This window comes from Triturus cristatus, chromosome 6 (genome assembly GCF_964204655.1).
Source record: "Triturus cristatus chromosome 6, aTriCri1.1, whole genome shotgun sequence".
NCBI classification, from domain to species: domain Eukaryota; kingdom Metazoa; phylum Chordata; class Amphibia; order Caudata; family Salamandridae; genus Triturus; species Triturus cristatus.
The window spans coordinates 1,076,596,478-1,076,618,113 of NC_140589.1; the positions used below are offsets into that span (position 1 = coordinate 1,076,596,478).

Here is a 21,636-nt window from a genome sequence, read left to right on the forward strand (position 1 = left end):
AGGCTATACTGACTTATGTGTACATGAAAGTGTCTGTATATACATTTTTTGCAAAAAGAATTTTATTTTTTGGGAATGACTCTGAATAGCTTTACTCCACCTGTGTATATTTTTATCTAAGTGATCAGATATCTCCTTGATGCCATGTGTGGTGGAGAGTACTCGTTGCTTGGTGCACCGTTACGTCTCTCCTTATGTCTTGAAAATTTGCAACATGCGCCTCACTTGATTTGTCGGATTGCCGCTTGAATTTAACCTCTTATTCGTTTGTACTATTGGACTCAGCACTGGATTGGTTACTGATGGGAATGAAGCTTTGTGATTGGCATTATGAGGTCGGACTGAAAAGGACACTTCAGTATTAGGTTGCATTACCTGTTTGCAATGAGCTGACCGAGACAAGTGATTGAGAAATACTGGAATTGTTCATTATTGGTACAGTATGTTCAAACGATGTACTGTCATTGCGTTATTAGGGCTCTGGAATCTGTTTCATGTGAGCATTGGATTTTATTTGTCATCATGTTTTTTTAATGCTACCATGTATACTTTTGTTTGCTGGGGCTTGAGTGACCCGATACTCATGATTGGCTTACATTCAGAACAACAATTGTGAAGGGACATTTTTTAACTAGAATTGACTAATTGTAGCTTCAGCAACCGCGAATACGTTTTTTTACATATGTATTGTAGAATGCATTTCATCAAATAAATCTCCACTCTCTGAGTTCAGATTAACTTTATTAAACTTGTTAGATATTGATGGACTAGTTTTAGAAGTCTGATTCTTAGATGAAATTGTGTACTTACACAAGAAATTTCTTTAATAATGGTACACCATCATCATGAATAAGTCACTATGAAGACATTAGATTGTATGTAGGCAGGGGGTCGTGATTGTATACTGATCTGTATGATATTTTGTAATACCAGTGATATGAGAATATGTATTTTCAAACATTGCCATGTCTATCCTATTTTTATCTGGATTAAAGTTTGTCTTTAATCTTCTATATTAGATTCAATATTAAAAAATCTTTATTTAATTGTTTTTACAGCTCTGATGACGTCCGCATTGGACAAAACGTGTTGGCTGGGCTGTTGCATGTATTCTTGCACCTGATTAAGAAAATAAAGAAGAAAATAGAACACAAGAACTTGCGAGACTCCCGTCTTCATGATTTATGGAAATTGTATATATTGAAAATAATTGCAGTGTATTTTACTGTGGAATTGTACGGATTGTGGTGCTCCTTGATGTTATCATTTACATTGAAAGAAAGTTGTTTTCTTTTATATGTGACTTCTCAGTAGTGGGGTCACGTCAAGTTTGAGCATTTTTATACATCTAAATACATGAGGGGAATACTATACTGGTGCAGCCTATATTGCCTATGCTACTGACTATAGAACCTTTATGTCCAAGTAATATAATGGTAAGTTTTTAAACGGTAAACAGAGAGCGAGCTATGGCTTACAGTAGGGATAAAGAAAAGGAGAGGGAGCAAGAAATTGAGCACTACATAATAATAACCAGCGGCTAACAAACCCATGGAACCCACTCAAAGACAACTTGAAACGACCAGGGAGGTACTGAGGGGGAAGCTCCGATGCATAGCCAAATATGCATCAATGCTATCACAGCATAAAATGGCACAATATGGTAGGCAAACTACTCTTTTGGCTGGCTAACAAAGAATGCATACAAGAAAAATGGCCATAGTCTGTGAATCACACAGTCAGAATATTGCTGATGCAGCAGGTACTGTTGAAGTTTTTGACAGACCCTTTGGAAAGCTTTATATTCACATTTCCCGCCGCCGATTGAGTGTGATGACACAATCACAGAGAATCTTTCTATATGGTCTATTTCGGCCCTAGACAGAGCAGAACTAAATTTGCCTATTTCTGCAGCAGAAATTCTATAAACCATCACAGACAAGCCCTCCAGCAAGGCAACTGGCCCTAATGTAATCCCAACTGATTCTTTTTTTAAGATGTATGCCTGGCTGATAATATTATACCTACTGGCAATGTACGAGGAGACGTTGGATAAGGGGGCGCTGTTATATGATCTGCACGATGCCACTATCTTGGTTACTTCCAAACCAGGTGGCACTCCTGACTCCTGTCCATCTTACAGGCCCATATCGCTCATAAAAGAGGCCAGGATTGTAGCTAAAATACTGGCCACTAGACTGTAGGAGAAAATGTGCACACTAATTCACTACGAGCACATGGCTTAATGCCAGGCAGAAGCACCAGATATTGCCTAAGAAGGTTGCATGTAGCTGTGGAACAAAGGGGTAACCTAGACGTAGAGGCAGCAATATTACGGATTGATTTTGAAAAAACCTTTGATACGGTACATTTGCCAATGAACAAAGTGTTTCATAAGATGGCCTTTGGCCAGCGTTTTCTAGGCTATGTCAAGATGTTATACTTCTCCTCATGTGTGCAGGAGCAGGTGGATGGTGATTATCAGCCCAGATTTACTATTTGTTGTGGCACACATCACGGATGTCCACTTCAACCCTATTACTTGCGCTAGTGATAGAGCACTTGGTGGAAAGATTCATATGGAATCCTGGTTTGTGGTCTTTTCTATATTCAGAAGGATCTGAGGACAGGATCTTGAGCCATGCCGATGACCTGCTCCTTTTTTTTGCAGCACCCTGATTGCTCAGTTCCCTAAAAATTCCATATGCTGCAGGTCTTTGTATATGCATCGGGCCTTAAAGTGGACTGGGGGAAATCAATATACATGTAAATAGTAGGAGGGGCCCCATATCACTCACATTCCGCAGCTAAAAATCGCATCAACACACTTCAAGTATTTAAGCCTGATGATTTCATGTGATGCTAGGTTAAGTATGAACACTTAATATAACTCCTCTACTTAGTCACTCCACCACGTATCTCTCAATGGACCGTGCTTCTAGTTACTATTACGGGTCAAATGACCCTTTTCAAGATGATTGATCTGCTGCAATTCCTTATGTTATACAGAACTACACCTATTTGCTATCTCTACAGTTTTTTCAACCTAAACATTCACTGCTCACAAGTTTTCTGTGGGCTGGGGGAGAACCAAGGGTATCCTTCGCTAAGTATGTGCAGGCCCACTTTGATGGAGGACTTAGGATGTCAAATCTTCAACTTTACTACTGGGCCTCCCAACTGATTTGCTTGAATGACTGGCTCTTTTGCGATAGGTTGGACACATACAGTAGTGTATTTAGACCTTGATATACTTGAGCCATTTGATCTGTATGATATGTTACATGGTGTTCCATGGCCCTCAAACATTACCCCAAGTTCCTGTCTTAATGTTAGAAACTTGCGGTGAAGCGAATTGGATGGTAGGGAAGATTAATAGCAGAGACGGAATTCCCCATGGCAAAGGGAAATTCCTGGTTCAGCTGGCCAGGCTGCAAGGATTCCACCCCTAGGACCCCATTGGCATATCAACACTTGGTGAGGTGTGGTGAAGAGCCATATCAAATACTTCAACCAATTAACATAACCTTTACCCTATTTTTAGATACCTTCAATTTAGGCACGCATTGGAGTGCCATGGAAATGCATTTATGGAGGCGCCTGATTTCCATTCCCTAAAGGCAAAGATAACTATTGAGCACATTGGAAGAAATGGTATCACAAGGGGTTTATAGATCATTAATACTTAACTACCCTTACAGAGTCTTAAAGAAAAAATGGGAGGGAACATTGACGTCCTAATCAATGACAAGTGGACAGAGGCAAAGATAGCACTTCTTGTCCTCGGCATCTCCACTCGTCTTAGAACAATACAATTTAAATACTTGCACAGAGTTTATTGTCATCCTTCCAGCCTATGGAAGATGGGCATGGTTTCCTCCTGCACTGGTGTGGCATTTAACAAAATATCTACTTGTCCATTGGATAGTTTGATTTATAAATCTACTTATCCTGTAACAAAGTTTAATTGTCCTTTTTGTGCTATGTAGTACGGCGACAAATTATGGCTGCAATCACATTATATAAGAGCTCTGATAATAGCCTCTCTGATTATGCCAGAGCTCATACAATAGAAGGATTTGAATGCTAGCAATTCACATATGTTGCCATCTTTCCTCACATGTACATACTGGGGCTAGAGGTACCAGTAAGCAATAGTTCCAGGATTGGAATGCCCTTTTGAGTCTGTGCAAACCTACTTACTTGCATGTTTTAGGGATTTTCACCTGCTCTTCTCTATTTTTTTTACCTTACTGAGTAAGCTAGGAAATGTATTCCTTACAAGGTAAAAGTCAAATTTCTTCCAGGGTTGGGAAAAAAGTGGTTCAAGGGAAAGTGAACTTGTAAACGTTCAACAGATTTTCGCATAAGCAAAATCAACACACATATTTTCTCACGCTAAAATGCAGTTCACAAATATTTTCTAGGAGTATCATGCTCTGTCCTACTTCTGTAAATTCTTAGTAATTCATGAAAGATGTAAATCTGCACTAATGAAAGGACATATACCAAGGGTACAATTTTGTAAAGCGCTTGTCTGCTCCTCTCCTCACGCATGAGAGCAGCTTCAGAATTGGCTAGAGAGCCCTCGATTTGCTCACCAGGACAGACTGGGAGTCTGGGCCTGCTCTCTCCAACCCAGCAGCGTTGCTGGGTTAGAGAGTACTTTCACAGTGCATTATGTTTTGGCCAGCCTCAGACTGCTGGCCAAACTTTCATGTGCAGTGAAGGAAGTGCACATACCGCTCCTCTCAGTGCCTGTCTTCACTGTGGCCCAGCCCCTAAGACTTGGCACAAGGAACATAAAACTATAATAAAACCTGTTTTATTTTTCAAGTTTTGGAGGGTGCTGGCAGGAGGGGTGACGCTCCTCCGGGCCGCCCCAGACACTGTGGGGATGTTCTGCGCTCATTTTGCATATTGTGTGGGGTGTCAAGATATTTCACAGTATAAGACAAAGGTTCATCATTGCCTATAGGAGTGGTGGATCATGTCCACGTTCTAAGGTTGCTTTAGTGTAATAATAGATTGCTGGATGGTGGACAGAGTATTCCTGGACAGATATTGGTGGGATTTGGGCTGCTAGTTGCAAAACGTGGCATCGCAAGGAAGTGGAGAAGTGCTGCCCCTCCCACTCTTGAGGAGTGGTATAAGGGAATGGACCGGTGTGCCCAGACCGAAGAAAGTGTTTATAAAGCCAGAGGCTACCCTGCCAAGTACTTGAAAATCTGTCCGAGATAGCTGCAGCAGGGGGCGAGTCTTTCTCTCTTGTGATGGGGGTTCTAAATCTTTAGATCTGTGCCTGCGTACCTTATGATTCTGGACTTTGGAAAGAGTTGGTAGATGTTATAAATGCGTTTATTATGCTGTCAAACAGTCGATTGATGCCGAGAACCTATATAGTTTTGTAAAAAAAAAAAAATTGTCATGGTCGTTATTGCTCTTCTTGGGGCCAAATCAATCTTTACATATCTTGGAAAAGCCATGTATTGATTGATTTTCGATATTCCTCTAGAGGCTTTTCACACGGGTTACACGGTCATGGCCATCAATATAAGCAGATCAAATATTTCTGTGATTGCCTTTAGTTGAGAGTTCATGTTCTAACCAAAGCTAGAGTAATAATTGCTATCATAGGGTTTGCATTAAGTGTAATAGAAGTGATGATTCCTTCCAGAATAATTACATTTGGAGTGAAAATCTCACATTGAATAGCTATGGTGCATGGTATACTACTTCCTGTAAGCCAAGCGACATACTATTTTCAATATCTGAAAGTTGGATTTAATGTTTTACATACATGATCTGACAGGAAGGATTCTTGAGTACTGACAGGTTAGGAGGATGCTATTTTTTGTCAAATAGTTCTTTGAAGGGATGTGGGATGTCAACTCAGGCTATTGCTATTTATACATGTATTACAGGTAGAATGTCTACCTCTTTCAGAATACACTTTTAATTTATTTTTCTGATTTTAGTGAGTTATCGAAACCACTGATCCCAAACCAGACTAGTGATATGTTCAGATAATGCCCTGTGATCCTAGTTTTAGATCTTCATGTATGATGAATGATCTCAGCAGCACTCAGAGCTACTACGAGTCTGGCGAACTTTCAAATCTGACTGGGGGACTAAAGAGCTGAAAGCCAAACTGACTTTCAGCTATCTGCATGGACAACTCATGCACCTTCAAATGTTTTCTGAGAGAACTTGGATGATTGTAGCACTTATCACATATCTTGCAGAGATATGGTTTTTCAGAAGTATGCACATTCATATGTTTTTTGCGGTCACTGCTGTTTGCAAAACATCGGTCACAGCCCTGGAATTCACACTGGAAGGGCCTTTCACCTGTATGGAATCTTTTATGAATCTTAAGGTTCTCTGATCTGGCACACACTTTCCTGCAACCGGGGAACGGGCAAGGGAAGGGCTTTTCACCCGTGTGCACTCGAATGTGATTTACAAGTTTGTATTTGCCTTTAAAAGGCTTCCCCTCTCTCAGACACTCTTCCCAGAAGCATACATGATTGGAATGTTCAGGTCCCCCCACATGTTCCAAATTGACATGGCGGACTAGTTCATGCATGGTGTTGAAGGTTATGTCACACGTTTTTTTAGGGTTGGAAATCTGTTCTGGCTCTATCCACTTGCAAATAAGCTCTTGCTTGATAGCCTGCTGCATGTATGAAAGGAAGGCCTCAGGGCTGTGTCCGTAGTAATCAAATGTGCATTTCTCGCCAGTGTGTGTCCGCTGATGAGGACGGAGAAAGGAGTTGTGGCTGAAACCTCTACAGCAATCTCTACATGTGCACATTGTATCTCCACTGTGAGCGCTCTGATGAATAACGCGCGGCTGCCTGGGGCTATAGTTTTTCACACTGTGGTGTGCTGCATCCATTTTCTTTACTTTATTTTGCCTCTGTTGTTCTGTGGAGTTTATTGATTTGATGGCATCAGTTCTATAATGAATACGTAGATCTAGCCCGTTGTCAAGATATTCATTCACTCTTTTGCTGTTTTCTTCTGATTCAGAACACTGCAAAACATGTGCTTCCAATTTTTGCTGATTTTTTATTTGTGATGGCAGTTTTTCAGTACATTTTTCAAGATCCAGCTTCCAATGTTTATTTTTGTTTCTTGTCCCTGTTGGATTGAAAGAAAATAAATATATTAAACAAGAGTACCATTAAATAGTGTACATTTTTGTGATAGCAGATTAAGATTTTTTGCCCGCAATAGCGAATCTAGCATGTATATAAAATACTGAAATTCCAAACTGCATGTTAAGAAAAGGCCCCCTCAGCCTTCTCTCTACTACGCTAGCTGCCTGGTTAACAAGGGGGGCTCATCCTAAAGAGCGGAGGAGCATCGCCCCACCTGCTGCGAGCACAGCAGGCACACACAAATAAATAAAACAGCATGGCAATGCCATTTTATTGCCATGCTATTTTATTTTGCACCAGCTTGCGCAAGCTGGGTAGGGCTGAATCCTGTGATTGCAGGATGACAGCTGTCCCTGCCAGTGTGCATGTCGGATTGATGGGCTGTCTTGGGACGGCCAGTCTGACATGCGCACTGTAGACCCAGCAATCCCATGGCTGTGAAACAGCAGAGGGATTGCTGGCACAGGCCCCCCTGCCTCAAAATGAGCGCTGGGTTAACAGCATGAGTGCAGCTCCAGGATAGGTTGGATTGGTGTTTCACTGGGCAGGAAGTAAGTCCTTACATTGGTGCTCATGGATGCCAGGGAAGAAGTGCCGCACCTGGTGAGTTTTGTGCCATCATGTCCCACCATACTTTAATATAACCTCTGCGTCCAGGAGACCTACAAGTGTGTCACCCAGAAACTGCATGTTACTCTAATCGACTTCAGAAAGTCATTTAAAGTGCAAATATTGCAATGGGTAGCAACTGGTAACTAAGTACTGCTTTTTTTTTTTTTATCAACATCACCCAAACATTTATAGTGCAAATATAATATAATGCAAAGAGCAACTATCACCTCTGTATTACTTTTAAATCAACTTTACTCACACATGGAAAGTGCAGAAACTTAATAGAAGTGAGTTACCAAAAGTGAGCAATCACTTGGGTTTTGTGGGGTTGGAGCTTCAATTTTCGCTGTGCCTCTGTGACTGAAGAACACATAATACATAAGAAGAATAGGCTGGTGAAAGAGAAAACACTGTATGTTCTGCTACATAGTGGTGTTGCCTTTTAACCGCATCAAGTAGAAACAGGTCTGTCCTTCAGCTGTATTAGCTAAAAACAAACAGTAAAAGGGAGAATTTTGAAAAAAAGCACCAGGCCTGAAGACAAGCGCTAGAGCTACAATCCCCTTATAAGGAAATGGAATGCAGCTACACACTTATTACATGCCACCAATTAATTTACTCCGATTTCCCAAGTTGCTCTAACATCATTCTCAGGTAGGCCTCACATGCAGTTCCATAGACTAGTTCTTTATCACGATTTTATACATTATTCAAATATCCCAACAGCCTAATATTCTAATTTCCCTTCTCAGTAGATCCCCTGAAACCGAATCAACTATGACATCTGTCCTCCTTCACAGCCTCCAACATCAATCCATTATTGGTCCGTACAACACAACGCACTGTTCCTATGTAATGGCCCCTATTACAAGACTATTAAGAAAAAGGGAACCCTCTGTGTGGACCAGCAATGCAATGGAAGTATTTCTACTCCTAAAAAAGGCGTTTACTACAGCTCCTCTTCTAAAATACCCACAAACCGAACTCCCCTTTATAGTAGAAGCAGATGCATCTGATGTGGCTATAGGTGCGGTGCTTTCCAAAAGAAGCAAACAAACAGGACAATTACACATGGTGGCCTATATGTCCAAAAACTGAATGCTGCAGAACTAAACTACACCATTGCAGAAAAGGAGTTACTAGCCATCCAAAAGGCCTTTCAGGAATGGAGGCAGTATCTATGGGGGTCGCCGAATCAAGTAACAGTATATATCGATCACAGAAACCTCCAATACATGGAAACGGCTAGACAGTTGTCACAGCCACAGATGGGGTGGATGCTTTTCTTTGCAGAATATGACTTTGTCATAACCTTCTGGCCAGGAGTTGAAAATAGAAAGGCTGACACATTATCCAGACAAGGCACGGACAGCATTAAAAAGAAAGTACATAGCAAAGCTATTATAGCTCATACAAGAGTATTGTCTGCAGTGACTGATGAAAATTTCCTGGAAGAAGTAAAGAAGTTTCACCCATAAGAATCCTGGGATCAGTGGGTTGGATTACATGAGCAGCGAAGCATAAAACAGGGGTTGCCCTTTTTTTAATAACAAGCTATATCTTTCTTCAAAACCAATACAACGTAAAGCATTCGATTGGCGTCACAGTTCTGCCTGTGCTGGACATCAGGATATTATGAAAACTATGCGGTTGTTACAACGACGTTTCTGGTGGAAAACCCTAATGAAAGATGTTAAGATTTGGGTAGTAGCTTATGGGGTCTATGTCAGATCCAAGGGAGAACCATCAAAAGCAAAAGGAAAATGAATGCCTATGCCTCCCCCAACTCATCCATGGCAGAACATCAGCACAGGCTTACCTAACGATCAAGGCAACACAGCCATTCTGGTAGTGGTGAATAGCCTTACCAAGTTTGGGCATTTCCATTCCATGTACAAACTTACCTACAGCAGGCCAGATCGCACAGCTGTTGCTCAAAAACGTGGTACACCTACATGGTTTACCGAATGTCCTAGTTACAGACCGAGGACCTCAGTTCATTGCACGTTTTTGGCGGATGTGGTGCAAGGCTTTACAAGTTACTCCGGCATTATCCACCAGCTTCCATCCGCAAACAGATGGCCAGACAGAAAGGCTAAATCAGACTCTAAAGAAGTACTTGCGTTGCTATGCCAAAGAAGCTGAGGAATCCTGGGTCTCTTTGCTATGGTTGGCAGAATTGGCCTATAACAGCGCTTGGCACACTTCCATAGGAGTATCACCTTTTTTTGCAAATCATGGGTTCCATGCAAAAATTCTTCCGATAACCCTGCCTAGCGATCTTGATGATCAACCAAAAGTGAAGAATCGCATAAAGAAAATCTAAAGTATTCATAAAAAGGTTCAAGTTCACCTGAATCATGCTAAACAACAGTATAAAATATGGGCAGATAAGCATCGTAGGGATGGACCCCAGTACCAACCAGGGGAGAAGGTGTGGCTATCCACTAAAAAAGTTTTCGAGTACGCAGCATTTTTCACCCCAGGTTCATTAGTCCTTACACTGTGCTGAAACAAATTAATCCTGTCGCTTACAATCTTTTCTTTAACAAACTTCTACCTTATTGTGAATTGGCGTTCAATGTGAAGACGTGCTAGCGAGCACGGACAATTGAAATTTTGCTTGATTGCTTTTTACAACGTATGACAGTGCTTAAGGAGTATAACTACAGGACATGACTTTTGAAATCAAGAAGTTACCCACTCAAACTTTGTTTCTTTCTTGCTTGTGAAGGGGTATGTATGTTGTGTGATTTCACTTTGGTAGATTAGTACAGTACAAAAACACGTCATCTACTTTTGTTTTTTATTTTTTTTAATAGGTTCATGCAGGGAGAAATACATAGATGGTTTATCTCAGAAATTCTGTCTTTTAAAAGAACGTGCTAAGTTTCTAAGGTATTTATGGATTCTTAGCGAGACATGCTGAGAGAAGAATTATCTCTGTGCTTTATTCATTTCTTTGCTTTGTTTCTCCACAGATTCTATTCCCTGCAGTTCCAATCCCATACCCCTATCCCTCGCTTGACCACTTCACTACTCTGTGTATATTTCTATCTATGGAGTTGGGGAGGTCAGGAGGTGGAACACTTTGCGCATCATTCCAGTTCTGAGGAGTTCCATTCTGCGAGTCCGACAAAAGGAGTCCAGAGTAGAACCAAGAGAATCAACAGTGACAATAATAGCATATATCATGTTTGCATACCATATGATCTTATTACATATGTGTTAGAATGAAGACAAAGTGCAGGTAAGCATGGAACTCTTCTTTATTAGTCTTCTCACCACCACAGTTTCCAGACAGCTGGAGTGCACTGTGGAATGTTGGCACACAGAGGACAGGACCGTACCAACTGGGACAGGGAGGGGAGGGGGGTCCGGAATGTACCATAAAGAGGAGATTACAACACACCTCCTTGCATAGGGAGAAAAGGAAAGACGAGAAAGAGGGGAAAAGTGGAGGAGAGCGAGAGAGAGAGGGAGAGAGAGAGAGAGAGGGCAGGGAGGGAACCAGAAAGTACAGAGATATTCATACATTTTGACTTTACACTATAATCCTTGACCCACACAGGGGCAGACTTGGTTCTCAAGGATCTCCTGGGTATGGGAGAAACTGATACTCTTCCCGGGTCAGAGCTGAGGTCAGCGTCACCCCCTTGATTGTGGTGAATGATTCTGTCCATGCTCCAGGTTTGTCCATTTTCTAGTTGGACCACATTTTTCCCTACTTTGGATATTCTGTAAGGCTCTGAGAACCTAGACGCTTCTCTTCTGCGTGGTTTGGGCAGGTCCACACGGACCCATTCTCCTTCTTTGAACAAGTGGGATTTGACGTGCTTTGTATGGTCATACCTGTCTTTATATTTGGTTTGGTGTTGTTCAACCTTCTTGAAATTTCGTTGCGGTTGACCACGCATGTGTCGTTCCTTTTTAACCCTGGAGGAGACAGTCTTGTTTTAGGGACCCTCTCTTTGAGAGAGGTGAAAGGGGAAATCCCTGTTACGCTATTGGGAGTGGAGCAATAAGCCCAAATAGTCTCCATTAAAGCAGTGTTGGCCGGTGTCCCCATAACTTCTGCTCTCTGAAGGCATTCTTTGACCATACAGTTGATCCGCTCTACAAGCCCATTAGCACGGGGACAATACAATGCTGTCTTGTGATGGTTGATGCCCCTGTATGCCAGAAACTCTTTCATGTTTTCGGACGTGAATTGAACCCCATTGTCAGTGACCAATGTGTCTGGTATACCCTCATCATAAAAGACTCCTTCCAAGAATTGTGTGAGTACTTTAGTGTCAATCTGATGTACACCTTTATACACCACCCAACGAGTGTGGTAGTCCACCAATACCAGAATGAAACGTTCATTTAAACTTTTCATGTTCAAAGGACCAATTATGTCAAGGGCCAATTTGGTCCACGGCCTGTCTGGAACCTCCACTGGTGACAGTGGTGGTTTGCGAGTATGATGAATCTTATCACTGCGGCTACAATCTAAACAGTTCTTCACAACATTCTCAGTCATTGCATCCATGCCTGGCCACCAGTTGTCCAAGCGAATTTTGTTCTTGGTGAGGCTACGCCCCAAGTGACCCTCGTGAGCAAGTTCTACAATTCTCTCCCTTAGATTCTCAGGAGGAACCACCTTTTACCCACAGCAAACAATACCTTCTTGAATATTCAACTCTAGCCTTATGTCCCAGTACTTACATAGGTTTGCCGGAACAACACTTTTAGTAGCAGGCCAACCATTTCTGATTAACTCTTTGATTGACCACATTTCAGTATCATCTTGCACAGCACAGTCCCATTCTTCCTTGTTCAAACATTGAAGTTGGAGTATGACATCATCACAATCATCTGAAGCAGTATTGCATTCACTCATTGGTGGTGAACGGGATAAGAAATCAGCAACAATGTTGTGTGAACCTGGCACATATTTAACACTGAAATTGTACCCTTCAAGCCCCAGGATCCATCTGGCTATTCTGGGGGTGGTGCTATTTGACCCTTTTATAGTAAATGCAAACATTAGAGGTTTATGGTCAGTCTTTACAGTAAATGGAATACCCCACAGGAAAAACCAAAAATGTTGCCCAATAGCAGGCAAGTGCCTCTCTTTCCACTACGGAGTACTTACATTCTGCGCCCTTAAGGGCACGAGAGGCAAACGCGATGATCTGTTCTTCACCGTCATCAACTTGGGTGAAGCTGGCTCCTAGGCCTTTGTTACTGGCATCAGTGCAAAGAATAGTGGGTTTCGTGGGGTCGAATCTCCCCAGGGATGGGGCATAAATGATACATCCTTTTACAGTCTCAACGGCATTGCGACAGTCGTCAGACCATACAAAGGGAGTTCTGGATTTGAGTAAACCCCGCAGGGGTTCAACTATGGAAGCATCATTTCTCACAAATTTGGCATAGAATTCGGACAGACCCAAAAATGACTTGAGCTCTTGAACACAGGTAGGGGCAGCTGTGTCGCGAATGGCCTCTACCAGGTCTATTTTGGGTCTGAAACACTCCTCAGAAATGGTGTGCCCAAGGTATTCAACGGATCCCACTCGAATGCGACATTTGTCCTTTTTGAGAGTGAGGCCCGCCTTTTCCAAATTGGATAGCACCATTCTGAGAGTAGGAATTATGTTCCTCCTGGTCCTTCCCATATATGAGTATATCATCCTGAAAACAGAGGGTTCTGGGAAGGTCTTTTAGGACGTGCTGCATTATCCTCTGGAAGGCAGCAGCCGCAGAGGCCAACCCAAATGGCATGCGTAGGAATTGGAATACTCCCAGGGGAGTAACAAAAGAGGTTAAGTGACGTGAGTTTGGGTGCAGCTCTACCTAGTGGTAGGCAGAGGACAAATCCAAGACGCTGAAACAACTGGCACCTTTGATGAGGGTGAGAACCTCGTGTATGCGGGGCAGGGGGTGCCTATCCACCCAGATGTTCTCATTAAGGTCCCTGAGGTCCACACACAACCTGATATCTTTACTAACAGCTTTGGTGGTAAGAACAATGGGGGCCAACCACTGTGAGCATTCAATGGGTTCAATAACCCCTAAAGACAATAATCTGTCGAGTTCAGTGCAAAGGGGGGCTTGTATCATGTGGGGAATGGGTCTGACTTTGTGTGCTACCGGCTTGGCGTTAGATTTTAACTTTATGGAATGTTGGTAGTACTTAAGTAAACCCAAATCGCCAGAAAAAACTTTGGGGAATTCGTTGCATACTTCCATCCCCCCAGCTGAAGGATCCACCAATACAACTTGATCAGGACTGTTTGGATCGAGTTTGATGCCCAGTTCCCTCTGGTGTTATCCACCCTAACAAGTTAGATCCTTTCTGGGTGACGTAAATCTTGCCTACTGTGTTCCTGCCTTTAAACCCAATTACCATGGTGGTCATGCCCAACAAGGGTATGGAATCCCCATTATAACCACCTGGTTGGATGTCAGGGGGCTGTACGGTTTCTTGCCAAGAGGGAAAAAGTTGGGAGAATATCTTAGCATCAACAAGGGTGTAAGGGGAACATGAGTCAGCGAAGACAGTAACGGGTTTATTGTCTAGGGTGATGTCACAAGACGGAAATCTGGTTCAATAGACAACACAGATTTGGAGCGCTGATCATGACAAACCCTGGACAAATGTCCCCTTTTCCCACATTTGTAGGCAGATGACAGAACGGGCTTGGCATATAGGGTTGTTGGCAAGGTGGCTTGGGCTACCACACCTATAACACTTCAGTTTGGTACCAGGAGGGAACGTGTTAGCCGGCTTATTTTTGTTATCTTTATTAGCATCCTGTTTGCTTATGGCATTTACCTCCGTGGATTTGCCCCCTTCTCCTTTCATTGCAACCATACAATCTGCTGTGTGCTCAATCCCCACCGCTATGTCTATGGCTTCCTTGAGGTCAGGGTTGGCGACCAGAAGCGTCTCCTGTATCTTGGGATTGTTAGTGCATCTGACCAACTGGTCCCTAATTAGGGAATCTTGAAGAGACTCAAACTCACATGTGTTAGCAAGACCCTTTAATGCAGCAATGAATGGTTTGACCTTTTCACTTTTCCCCTGTGTCCTTGAAAATAACTTATGCCTCTCTAACATCACATCTATTTTCTTGCTGAAGTGTTTTTCTAATTTATTAACAGCCACCAAGTACACATTCTCATCATCATCACTATCACTTTCTCCCTCTGCATTAACCGAAATATCATCGTAAACTTTCCGTCCCTCAATGCCCAAGTTGTGTGATAGGGTGTGTAGTTTACGTAAATGAGAAAATTTCTCCCCACCGATAGCAATTAAGTAGGACTCTAGTAAACCAAACCATTGCTTCCAAGGTAGTACAGGTTCACCCTCCTCGTTAAGGAAGGGTGGGGGTTGCGACATGTTAGCAGCTGCCATGCTATCAACAGTTGAAAACTAATTATTGAGAGGTTAAAACGTACAATTGTATGATATACAGCTCACAGGGAAATGTAATTCAAGACAAGAAGTAATAAATACTTTGAATATGTGCCCATATGTAAAAAGTAACTACTGAAAATTACTTGACAATTCTATAATGTCCATAAACAACACTGCACGCACTGCAATTGTATGAATAGTAGTGAAAAAAACAGCAAAAATTGTGAAGAGCTGAGCCTGTCAGCGTGAAAAGCCAGGCAAGACAATGGTAAATATAACTGTGCCCATCAGTGAAACTTTAACAAAGCTGTGCCTGTCATCGTGAAATGACAGGCAGTACAGTGTAGCCAAAAGCTGTGCCCATCAGCGAAACAATAGAGATGAAAATGAATCAGTGAGACTCGCTCTGCGTGAAAAAAAATATACCAAGTAGTTGTGCTCATCAGTGTCAACAAATTGAATAAAACTCGTAGGCTGGGTTGATATGAAGATGGCTATAAAGTAATGCTGTGCCTGTCAGCGTGAATGAAAGTAGGCAGGCAAGAATGGAACAGCTTTTCTATTTGGTGAAATTGCACATTAGAGGCTCACGCGTTGTGTTGTGTGCCACTGAGCAACGCTTGTGTTCATTGAAGAAAGAGAGGTGCTGAGATAATTCCACTCTCTTCGGTATTGTAAAAACAATAACACACACAAAAAAAAATTTTTTAATCCGGAGGCAGAGAAGTAATAGTAGAGCCACACTGCCACCTAGTGGAGAGAGAGCAGAAACGCCAACAATACTCCTCAGCTGAAGATTCTGTCAGCTGCGCCGGTAACAGCTACGAGTGTGCGTCAGAGTTCCCACACAGATTCTAGAACTCGGTTAGTCAGAGTCACTATCAAAATTTTACTGGCGGCAAGATTAGCGAGAAAAAAAGCATGAACCACCGCTTTAATAAACTTCCTCGTGTGCCACCTGTGCTGACGGCAGAATTAACGTCAAACGCCACACACGCTACCTTCTGAAACGGCAATGAATGCCGGTGCCACCACTTCTGAAACCTCTTGTGTGCGACGTGTGCGCTGAAAGCGAGATTAAACGCCCACACACGTTATGATCACACCACTCACACTTCAGAGAAAGAAAATCCTCAGTCCCAAACCGCTTACATCAGAAATTGAATCAGGCAACTCAATTTGTAATTGCTGCTGCAACGCTCCTCCGGAGCAGGCGCTACCAATTAAACTATGCCAAGGAGCACAACAGTCAAGACAACTGGGGCCAAGCAAGGAACCGAGTGGGCAGAGGAGGACGATGTAAGTCCTTTAAAGGCACATACCAAGGCACAGCGAAGTCAGACGATGAGATGAGGCAGGTGGAACAGGATGAAGAAGTGAGGGAATTTACTCACTTGTATGTCGTAGAAACAGAACTGCTGACCTGTGTGATGTTGGGCCTCATGCCCACATTGCAGTGAAGGACGGACACAAACACTTTCCAGGGTGGTGTACTAACGGCCTCGGGCGCGAGCGTCCGGCCTCTTTTATTGACAGGGTCACCTGACTGGTGACGCCTGTGGTGGGTGGGTGTGAAATGAGTATTACATCACTGGTGGAACACTAGAGCGTGCCTAGCAAGACACTACATCCCCTCCCACCTTCAATGAAAAGAAAGAATAAAAGTCCATCCTGGAAGAAAATAAACAAACAACAGATAATACTGAACCAGTTTCTTCAGGCCGTCAGTCAGGCAGTGCTGGAGCCTTGGCGGCATGGTCACGCTGTTTTGTTGGCCTTGGCAAGGTGTTTTAGACGGTCCTGGTCTCGCAGCGTCGAAGTCCATTTATGAAGGTTCAGCATCAGTGCATTGAGAGCTGCGGTGAGGTCCATTTTGGCAGGTCTCTGTATGTGAAGCCTTTGCCTGGAGGTGGCGTGGTTGATGGTCTTCCTTGCTTCTGACTGCCGAGCTACTTCCGGTTGTCCTCTCTCACTCAAACTCTTCTCCCATTGGAACCTCCTGGAGAGTCTTCCCGCTGATCTGCCATGGAACCGTGTGGACCGTGAGTGTGCTCTACTTCAGTGTGCTGCAGGTTGACAGTGACACACAGATGGGTCCCGGGTGGCTCGCCTCGTGAAACTCCGGTAATTGTTCTTCAGTTGGGCAACAGGCGGCGGTCTGATCTTGTGGAGCGAGGACTGGGAGGTCTTCGCAGTTTGCCTTTATCTTGCTGCGGTTGTCGGTCACCCGTGGCATTTGCGGTGAGATGCAGGGATGTCATGTGAATCAGACTGCCGATGCTTGGGGACTGACCAGTCGGGCAGGGAAGCATTGGAGAGATACTCGCTTTGCGCTAGTTGCAGCTTGCATTTGTCTCTTCTCCGTGGGCTGTCTCCCGGGATGCCGGTCTGGCGGGTGGCTGTCTGGTGTCTCGGGGTGTGCTCATATTGTGGTGATACAAGCCCTCTGCCCTGTCACTCTGTTCCTTTTCTCCTGCACGCCTGTGATGGTTATCTGCCGTGTGGTGCTTAGTCACTGTTCCTTCTCCCTTCGCGGAGTGGCGTTATGCCACTCTCTTCTCCTCCATTCGATCAGGATCTCATGTGGACGTGACATCCTGCCACACGTCTCATGTTGACGTCACGTGGACACCTCGCTGGCCGCGTCGGTGTCCAGACAATCTCACCTTCCCTGTGGGCCTGTATCAGGTCTGTCCTGTCAGTAGGACTTGTACTTCCTCTTGGGAATTTTCGTTAGCACCCTTTCTCTGAGAAGGTCTTGCTCTTCTGCCCTCTTTGGGGTCTTCTTCGATTCTGCCCTTTTCGGGGTCTTCTTCGATTCTGCCCTTTTCGGGTCTTCTACAATTTCGCCCTCTTTGGGGTCTTCTTCGATTCTGCCCTCTTCGGGGTCTTCTTCGATTCTGCCCTCTTCAGGGTCTTCTTCGATTCTGCCCTCTTCGGGGTCCTCTTCGATTCTGCCCTCTTCGGGGTCTTCTACGATTTCGCCCTCTTCGGGGTCTTCTTCGATACCGCCCTCTTCGGGATCTCCTTCTATTCTGCCCTCCTCGGGGTCCTCTTCGATTCTGCCCTCTTCGGGGTCTCCTACGATTTCGCCCTCTTCGGGGTCTTCTTCGATACCGCCCTCTTCGGGATCTCCTTCTATTCTGCCCTCCTCGGGTCTTCTTCAATTCTGCCCTCTCTGTCCAGTGGTGCCTTTCTTTTCTTCCTTGAGTGCTCTTTGTCCTTCAGTCATGTGCTGCAAACAGCCGGACCGCTGCTATTTGTTTCAGGCGTAACTTTCCACCATGGGCTTTTCCGTTTCTAGCTGCAGTGGCGCAAAACGGCCACTAGATGGCAGTGTTGCCTCCTTGTCCTTCAGCCTCGGAAGCTTTCCTCCTGCTGCGGGCTTCGTGCTCCGTTTTAGGGACCTAACTGCCTTACTCCCGGTCCTTCTTCCTGCCATGCCTCGCCGGGTAAGCCCTTTGTACTTTAATGTCTCTCCTGTTTTTGGGACAGCGTTATCTTGTGCTGCCACTGGTCACTATTACGGGCATTGCAGTTCCGGTTTATTATTTTCCTATGCACACGCGCGCTGGGGGCTTGTGCTGCAGACTTAACTACCGTGAGTCTGTAGAGATTGTCTTGCCCACGCTGGCGTCGCCGGGGCCAAGGAAATGGAAGGCCACTCGTGGCAGGTGCAGCATTCTTTACACCTCGATGCCACAGAGCTGCAGAGACCTCCCCCTGCCTCTGTAAATGCTGCCTGGAGCACACGTCTACTTCCTGAAGGTATCTGTTGCAGGACGGCTTTCATGCGCTGCCGCGACTTCACTTTACAGCTCTCCCCCTTTGCGTGGAACGCTTCTCTGCGTTCGTCCACCCACCGTCAGCCCGCTTACTGATGTAGTCAGGTCTCTGAGGGCAGGCACTGCATCTTGTTTCGGTTCCCTTTGCTGGGCTTTCCTTCGACACGGGTGGGCTCCGCTTGCCTCCTCGAGCCTCGGGGCACTTCAACGCGGCCGATGCGGGTGGGCTCCGATCGGCTTGCTTTCTTTCTGGGCACTTCCCCACCGGGGTCACGGCGGGATGCTCGTGAGGTGCGGGGTGGGTTCCCGGTCACCTCAACATCTTTCTGCAGGCCCGGGGCTCGCCACATGCCCCACAGGCCTTCCGGCGACTGGCGCCTTCCTCGCAGGGGGGGGGTGCCGATTCCACGCGGCAGCTCTCTTCCCCTTCCTCGTTTTCCTCGGCCTCATATGTCCCCCACCAGGACCGGGGAAGGCGAAGCCATCGCACACATGGGATAAGACCCACTCGTCGCCATTGTGATGTTGAGCCTCATGCCCACATTGCAGTGAAGGACGGACACAAACACTTTCCAGGGTGGTGTACTAACGGCCTCGGGCGCGAGCGTCCGGCCTCTTTTATTGACAGGGTCACCTGACTGGTGACGCCTGTGGTGGGTAGGTGTGAAATGTGTATTACATCACTGGTGGAACACTAGAGCGTGCCTAGCAAGACACTACATCCTGGAGTAAGCGTTGGGGGTGGTGGTGAACCGTCCCCACCCGGTGAATCGTCACCAGTGTTAGAATGAAGACAAAGTGCAGGTAAGCATGGAACTCTTCTTTATTAGTCTTCTCACCACCACAGTTTCCAGACAGCTGGAGTGCGCTGTGGAATGTTGGCACACAGCGGACAGGACCGTACCAACTGGGACAGGGAGGGAAGGGGGGTCCGGAATGTACCATAAAGAGGAGATTACAACAATATGTCACTGACTTATCATGGAGGATGCGAGGAATCTGAATGAAGATTATTTAGCCACCAGAAATAACGCTACAAACGGCATGCACCTTTTACTTCCGATGGATAAATGTTTCTACAGATTCCAGATGTTTAGTCTAAAGGCAATATGCTTCAGGAGGTAGAAAGGAGTAATGCCAACTATCCCCCAAAGTCAAGCTGCATATCCATGTATGCATGGGAAAGTGTCCATCAATGTGTGTTAGAAAAAAACATCTTTTGCATAGCATGCCTCTAGATTGTTGCCTTCTTTTGCTGAACCTTTATTTGTTGGCCATAGATCTCTGCACACTTTACTTCTGCTAACCTGTTGTTAAGTGCTTGTGCTTTACCTTTTCATCATGATAAAATTGGCATATACCTATTAGGCACATTTAATCTACTTATCAGTTCATAGTATATGGCACTACATGCACTCAGGGCCTGTAAAATGCTACTAGTGGGCTGCAGCACTAACTGTGCCTCCCACTAAACTTGCACTGTAAAACGTCTCCATTGCAGTCTGGGCGTGCAGTTTTACATCCGCCATTAAAAACTGGCAAAACAAACCTTTAGCCAGGTTTAAACTTTTCTTTTTAATACTTGTAAGTCACCCATAAGGTAGGTCCCAGATGCCCTTAGTGTAGGGTGCATGGTATTTAAAAAGTAGGACATTTACAATTTATGTTTTAAATGTTCTGGCAGTGAAAAACTTGCAAAGTGGTTTTTCAATGTAACAAGGCTGGCTCTTCCATAGGTTAACACTGGTTTGCAATATTACCTTCAATAAGCGCTAAAATCAGTTTAGGAGTAGCTAGAAAAATGGCTCTATGACACATTTTAATAGTAATTCAAAAATCAACTTCATGGTCAAGTTGGATTTTATATTAACATTTTGGAAGTGGCATTTTTACAAACTAGTCATTTCCCTGCCTAAAACCAAAGGGGTTTCCTGCCAGTGTCCAGCAATTAATTCAATTCAAATATAACTTTATTTCAGCAAAAGCCATAAACGTTTTCAATAAAATACAACAAACATACAATTATAAAATGCATCTCATTGTAAGTGAGGAAGTGTCACAATTAGCAGCATGAGATCTATTAAAAAATTGGAAATATAACAAATTCCACAAATGAATACAAAGCCAAATTCCAATACAGCAGAGTAATAAAATAGATACTAAAATCATTGTAATTTAATGCCAGTTCTTCTTTTCGCCAACATCAAACCCAGAAATGTTGCTACTGCACAGACATGAGCAAGAGTCCGTTCTCAGTAGCCTCAAAGCGACACAATGGTTAGATGTGCCTAGTTGTCTGCAAATGGGTGCAGCCATGCAGAACGCAACTGAGCATATGCCAGGCAAGCAGACAACACGTGCGGAACAGGCTCAGTTTGATCGGTGCAGAAAGGGCAGACTGCGGAATCAGATCCCATCCATTTTACAGTGAATAGCTTCAGGGGGAGTTGTCCAGCAATCACCGACCCCTGATGTCACGCCTGTGGTGAGATGTGCATTGTTCCAGACAGTAGACAAAGGGCCACTGGATTGGGGAGGAGGAGTCCTACTTTCACAGGATGGCCTGGAGGCTGTGCCCAGCCACACTCTGTGCTTCAAAGGAGGCCTACCTTGTCCCTGACAGATGAAGTACTCACAGAGGTCAGCCTCCTATTGGTCT

The 21,636-nt window shown here is 44.4% G+C and overlaps 1 protein-coding gene across 2 annotated transcripts in view; it reads right to left on the reverse strand.

The window, feature by feature from the left end:
- Positions 1 to 724: 724 nt before the first annotated feature.
- Positions 725 to 21,636, reverse strand: part of LOC146821011 (uncharacterized) — a 640,227-nt gene continuing 619,315 nt past the window's right edge. For both annotated transcript variants that reach the window (XM_085611945.1, XM_085611944.1), the window contains exon 7: positions 725 to 7,146. In XM_085611945.1, the coding sequence (XP_085468071.1) occupies positions 6,095 to 7,146 (1,052 nt within the window). In that variant the 3' untranslated portion in view covers positions 725 to 6,094. The remainder of the gene's footprint in view (positions 7,147 to 21,636) is intronic.